Genomic DNA, 6,704 nt, shown 5'->3' on the forward strand with positions numbered 1-6,704 from the left:
GGTGCTATATCTGCTAGCAAGAGCTTCTAGCACAAGTCAGCTGCAGCTGACTTATATATGAGGGAAGATATATTTGTGCACTTCTCTGCTACCCAGGCTCCGTAACGCCAGTAAAGCAAAGTTTGTCACTGTGCACTCTCGATGTTTCCAGCACGTTACAGCTATATCAGCAAAGTGGTTTTAGTGCGGATCTGCAAATGCTAGCAGTTCTCTAGTAAGTGAAAGATCCTCTCATACTGCCAAAATAATAGCAGGTCACAAGTTTCCTCATAAACAAAAGCTGCTTGTATTCAGTATTTTCTCCCCAATCTGCTACTCCTACTTCCCTCCCCCCTTTTTCTTCTTATAATCAGCTACAGAATGTTTCCACTCAAGTGGCTCTAAGCATTAGTATTTATTACAGCAGCACTCAGAGTTCCCAGGGTGACGGTGACCAGAAAAGCACAAATATCTCTTCATCAAGGACAGAACATCTGACATCCTACAATGCATAGGAAGTTATTTCTTGTGTTAATGGTCATCTACTGTAAAAACCTGGTGTCAAGATGGAACCAAAACCAATATATAGACAATGCCACACACAGAATTTCAATCTTTTAAGTTTCCATCTCTACATGATGTATTTTTTTCCAGATTTTCTTCTGAAACTATCAGAAGCAGCAGCTTTGGAATCCAGAATCCATCTGTAGAGTCCCTTCAGTCATCATTGAACAGTTTTTAGAGAAAATGTGCAAGGGCGAGTCGCCTGCTACTTCCATTTCATTCTCAGCAGGAAGAAAAACCACACAGCAGAACAGGAGAAGCCTAATTCCACAAAAGCTACCTTTCAATTAAGCCCTAAACCTGCTGTTTCAAAATTGAGTATTTCTTATCTTGATGCGCAATTCAAACAGCAACAGAAATGGTGCTCTACACTGAGCAAAATATGCAAGTTGTGAGGACAGACAATTTCAGTTTTCCAAGCAGAACCAAAGAAACTGATTCAAACACCAGGAAGTCAGCCCTAAAAGTTTCCTTATCATTATAGATTTGATCTTTTTTTCAGCATTTCAGCAAGTTTTTTCCTCTCTGGTATCGCAGGTTGTCCCCATACACACATTTTCTTTTTAAAGGTGAAGTGATGCTTTCCCAGAATTACTATTGGGAGCATCTTATAACACGGAAAACTCCCTGGAATGTTAAATTAAGAAATGTATTCTGGAAAGCAATTTACTAATCACAAAATTAGCAGTTTGTCCAGCCTCTGTGTACTGTTGGAGGCAGGTCAGAACTGCCAGAAACTTTACTATCCAGACACACAGAGCGAGCCGCACATCACTTCTCTCAAGCTGTGCATTGTCCTGCCGTCAGCTTCAGAAGTAACAGCGGACAAACCACTCAAAACAGAAAACAAGCTGGTTTTGACCACCACTCAAAATTACCAGTGCAGGTTTGTAAACCATTTGCTAAATTAACTAGTAAACAGCAGACGTGCCACATTCCTCTTGTGCATTAACTTTATCAAGGCCTCCAATTCTAACATTATTAATCACAAACCAGAGAGAACGCTGGTGTTCCGGAAAGAGTAGGCTGTTTGTGCTAATCCCATGTTTGCTTTTGCTACCAACCACAACTGGTCCCATGAAAATTAAAGTTTGTTTGCAGGCAATCACACATGAAATTCACTTTCTTGTCTGAAGTGAATGGATCACTGATATTGCGAACATGTTCCTAGCTATGAGAATTACTAGTGCATCACAATAACATACAGTAAATGGTACAAATTAAGAACAAAGTAGTAAATTCTAGGGGATTTATTAAAAGCAGAGGTCATGGTAGAGAGAGTATTAGTAATTTTCACAGAGGAAGGGACTAAAGGGAGTTTTAAGAAGAGACTCAGTAAACCAGGAGCAAGATAAGATTTCCCCCCCTCCCTTCATGCTAACATCACATGAAAACACCAAAATATCAGAATTGCTGAATTAGCTACTCTAAAAGTAGGCAAATGCTGAAAATAAAGATGCCAGGGCCACACCTTGGGTGTAAGCACTACAGTGTAAAGCAGAAAGACACAAAACAGGATGCTGAGGTAACCAAGAGATGAAACACAGCGAATCGTTTGGGAGGGAGCAGAACAGGAAGCTGAAGTCTCACAACTGTTATTGTAGTGAAGTCTCCTCAAACAGGAAGGCTGCTGGAATTTCACATTGTTCTTTGGCTATGTCACAGGATGGTCATACACATTTCAGCTCCTATCAAGGGAAAGGAGAAATTTCTGCTCTTGGGGGGTCTGATTTAATCCCATGTTCTGTTTCAGTACAAGTTAGAAATTAACCTGAAATTTTACTAAAGATTTGGAAGTAACTAATGGACTCTTCATTCACATTGACCCATTTCCACAGATTGTCAGAACACACAGCTCTTACTCAAAAGTGGATGTTAATTAAAATTCTGCAAAACAAGATTACTTAAGCCTGCCCCAATTCTTCAGTTTTATGTATGTATTCAGCTTCATAAAAGGCAGGCAGTTCCATTGACTTAAATAATTATTCAAAGAAGAAACATCTGCAAAGCTTCACCGGATTAGTGATTTAAGCACACATCCTGCCAGGAAGCAAAAGCGGTTGGTCATCTTAGCTCGTGTTTGGCTATGCTAGCTGCACTTGCAGCAGATTGTTAAAATAATTCATTTTAGATTAGTAAAGACATTCAAGAGAGTTAGTCTGAGATATCCAACTGCTTCCATGTAAGAGACGTGTGCAGCCTTAGAGAGGCAATAGCATTCAGAAACTCCTTGTTTGGGCCTAACAAATGCTCTTCCTTACCCCGTTCTCTTCTCTACACCAATCCTCACTGGCGGTGGAGGAAGAATTTTTCTCCTTGCAAAGACTTATTAAGGTTTATGCCTCCAGGCAACTGGAAGGACAAGCTAAACATCACCATATGTTGTCTCATGAGCCAAGGATATTGCTGGACCTTTATTGGCTTGGGCCCCTCAAGGCATGACCCACACATGTGAGTGAGTGTGAATGAAGTATCTGACAACGCAGAAATAAGAAGCAGAACTGCAGAACTGTGTGCTAAACTCGATTCCCAGTAATACTTTGATCTGTAGAGAAATCCTTCATCATTAATAATCATCATGTAAAATATATTCTGTGATGCTGGAGCGTTAGGGAAGTCTCCAACTGAGGAAATACAGAACAAACATCAATGCCAAAGTCAGCAAGATACATCCAATAACATCTTCATAGCGTTAAACCCCGTTATATTGACACTGTAATATTTGAATTTGAATATTTTCCACTATCTGCTGTCTGTGTGTTAGGGATGCTACCGTGCCAGCCTGCAACAGCAGATCACTAGATCTAAGCTACAGTGACCCCTCGCGAACTCGCCTCCTAATCTGGCATCGCTTCTGCATCTTCAACAACGTTTACACAAACATTTAAGTGTCTTGTAAGTGTCATCCCCTCCTCTTATTTTTCCTTTTCTTAAAACCTTTAGCATCCTTCTTCCTCCTATTTCCTTACACTCCCTCATGTATTATAATTGAGGATTTGGGGGATTCAGATAAATTGAAAAGTTTCTTTAACTTTTGAAATTGGATTTTGAGTTGATCCACAGTAGTGAATGTGGGAAAGGAAGTGTAATGTTTGGCAATTTCTCACGCAGAGACTTTAGTTTTGGTCCTTAATTACATGGATTATGAGAAGAGGGCCTGCACTTCCAAAATACTAGATTCCTGTCTTGGCCTTGGGCTCTACCAGTCTTTCCATCCACATGCAAGAACTTAGCCTGCACAACAGGAAACTGCAGCCTTTTTGCAATTGCAAAATGAGGTTTCTCTTTGTCATAGGAGTCCAAAACTGAGCTGTAAGTCCTCTGGGATCCCTACATTTGGATAAGCTGCACTACGCCCAAGCACATAGCTTCACACACAGGGTTGCTTCACTGTTTTGCTTGCAGGCAGCCACAAGAATTCATAAACAGACTTTCCTTATGTACTTCTGTTTTCCAAGTACATTTTGTGAAAAGAAGCATAAATAAGTAGACTGCTGCACCTTTACTCTGCTTTGCTTTCTTTAGCTGTCTTTCCCTTCCTTTACTTTCTTTTTTGCCAGCTCAGGACTTAAGAAGCTCCACAAAGCAGGTTGGCTAATCAGAACTGGCTGCAGGGCAGGTATGTGAAAAATGCAGCTTCTGACAGGGCAGGCTCCTTTCTATGTAAACATCAGAAGTGACAGGTGAGATGAAAGCATTGCAAAAGCAGTACTCCTTTTCTGCTTCCACTTGTTAATATGCCCTCTAGAGAACAACAGAATGTTAACAGATAAGGAACTCAGAAATGCTGTTTTAAAAATCACTACAGTTTGAAGAACCTATGCTGTACCTCTACAGCTTCACACCTTCCTCTCTAAAACAATTTTAGAAAACATTAGCCCGGCCCACGTGGCAGATGAGTTGCCGTATGAGATGTATTTGTTCAAGACTGGCATTCCTCTGTTCTTTAAAGCGCTCATCCAGAACCACTCTTGCTGCAAAGAGTTCAAAGATTCAGTGCACGTGATGAATTTGCAATCTCTTTTAGGAATGCAACAGCTGTGTTTTGTTCAAGAGCGATTTAGTCAAAGCACAACTAACTAATGCAATGATCATCTGCATCTTTTTCAACTACAGCCTAAAAATCTGGTTTTTTTCCTATGCATTTCTCATCTGTAGGTTTAGGCACGCCATTTAACTGAATGATGTTATGTCCAGTAGCATCTACATAACATAAAAAACCCAGTTACTTCTGTGCTTTAAGGCAATTTAAGTACCTAAAAATCACCTATGCACTCTTGACAACAACAACAAAAGAAATCTATTAATCATTCATAAACTTACCAGATGGTACCCAGACAGACAAGTAATTCAAACTCTGTTTTCTCTCTCTTTATCAAATTCCTCTAGTAACCAGGTAACATTCGGCATATACCTAAACAGAACCAGTCTCCCTTAACTCCCTGCCTTCACTAGTTATCCTCAGTACCACAGCACAAAGTCAGCTCTCCACTTAGATAGATATATAAAAAATTTTTTAGACCATCCACAATCCCTGTTCTTGACTCTCATAGTAACAAACACTTTAATGAAACAGACCATGGTGGGAACTTTATAGAACATAGAATACGCAGGCCCTACCACTGAAGAGCTTCAGGAAGCAGAGGTGAAGAGAGAAAGGTATCAGAAGACAAGAGGTTAGAGCAGGACAACTTGTTCTTGGTGAAGCACTAACTGGCCAGAACAAGTCAGTCACATCCAAGTTCTTAGCAGTGTTAGAGGAAATCTAAACAGATACGGATGAAGATTGTCTGATGTCCATCCTGAAATCAGGGGATGACAGAGACATCACTGAAAGAAGAGTTGTGTTTTCCAGTGGTGTTGTGACTACGCTCCTGAAGTTTGGAGAAAACATCAACTTGAGAAACCCACACAAGCACGTCCTACCCACCAGGACAACTCAAGAGGGCTGGGAAAAGCGACAAAGGCGCTGAATACTTTTCGAGCTGGCTTGCCTACTACGCCTGACAGCCCTGCAAGGCAGGTGGCAGCCCTCTCCCTACGTTCGGGTAGATCCAGAGGTGCCCTGAGGGCTATGAATTCCAGCTATTGGCACTTTACCGCAAGAATCGCCTGTCGGGCTAATTGCAGGATTGCAGTTTAACCTCTCATCACCCAGAACGGGAGAGAAATATTTTTGAGAGCACACAAACATTACTATGGAGGCACAGGTCTCGGCAGGAGGCCTGTGACAGAAGCACGCTATTACAGCCCAGCGTTCAGGGGAATATTCACCAAAACAATTAAAAAGAGGGAAATAATTAAAAGAAAAAAAAACAAACAAACAAACTAAAATCCCGGCGGAGCGGCTCTCCCCCCGCGCGGCCCGCGCCAGGCAGCGGACGGCACCGCCAGGCCCCGCCGAGGCCAGGACGCCTCCTCCGGCGGCAGCGCCTCCCGCCGCCGGCACCTGCCCCAGCCCCCGGCCCGGCCCCACACCGCCGCGGGCGGGAAGGGGGAACCACGGCCCCCGGCGGCCCCCGCGCCCCAGCTGTCAGCGCGGCGCCGGCCCCGAGGGCAGGCCGGCGGGAGCCCGCTGCCCGCCCGCCTCTCACCTGCCGCCCAGGAGGTTCCTCGCCCGCTCGGCCAGCGCGCCCGGCACCTCGGCCTTGCTCAGGGCGCCGCTCCCCGCGGAGCTCCACGGCAGCGGCTCCCCCGGGCCCAGCGGAGCCGGGAAGTCCCTCAGGAAAGAGCTGAGGGGAGCCCCGGACGCCTCCACTTCCAGCGCCATGGCGGTGCCGCCGCGCTGGGGCGCGCTGCCCGGCCGCCGCCTCGCCGGGAGCGGGCCAGGCGCCGGCGGGGGGAGGCCGGGGAGGGGAGAGCGAGGGGAAGAGGGCGCCGTGACGGCCCCTTTAAGCGAGGGGCAGGGGCGGGGCCAGGCGGCGGGGGTGTGGTCTCGGCGGCGGAGGGGCGGGGCCAGAAACAATGTCTGGCGGGCGGGGCGGCCACGTGGCCGGAGGGGCGGGGCGGCGGGCGGGAGCGGGGGGGCGGCGGTGTCCGGTCGGGGCGGCTTCTGGTGCCCTCCCGCGTCCCCTCCGTCCGCAACGGGAAAGAGAGGAGGAGGAGGAGGAGGAGGAAGGTGTTACAGGGACGTCTGCCCACCGCGCCTCCCTGGCGCTCAC

At 45.8% G+C, this 6,704-nt stretch overlaps 1 protein-coding gene across 6 annotated transcripts in view; it reads right to left on the reverse strand.

Moving 5' to 3' along the window:
- Positions 1-6,371, reverse strand: part of PPM1F (protein phosphatase, Mg2+/Mn2+ dependent 1F) — a 31,420-nt gene extending 25,049 nt beyond the window's left edge. For all 6 annotated transcript variants that reach the window (XR_015260399.1, XR_015260398.1, XR_015260397.1 and 3 more), the window contains exon 1: positions 6,138-6,371. Coding sequence is in view for 3 of the 6 variants with exons in the window: in XM_086761265.1 (XP_086617391.1) it covers positions 6,138-6,313 (176 nt within the window). In the remaining 3 variants the exon portion in view is untranslated. The remainder of the gene's footprint in view (positions 1-6,137) is intronic.
- Positions 6,372-6,704: the final 333 nt, after the last annotated feature.

This window comes from Chlamydotis macqueenii, chromosome 17 (assembly GCF_036417535.1).
Source record: "Chlamydotis macqueenii isolate bChlMac1 chromosome 17, bChlMac1.mat, whole genome shotgun sequence".
In the NCBI taxonomy this organism is placed as follows: Eukaryota; Metazoa; Chordata; class Aves; order Otidiformes; family Otididae; genus Chlamydotis; species Chlamydotis macqueenii.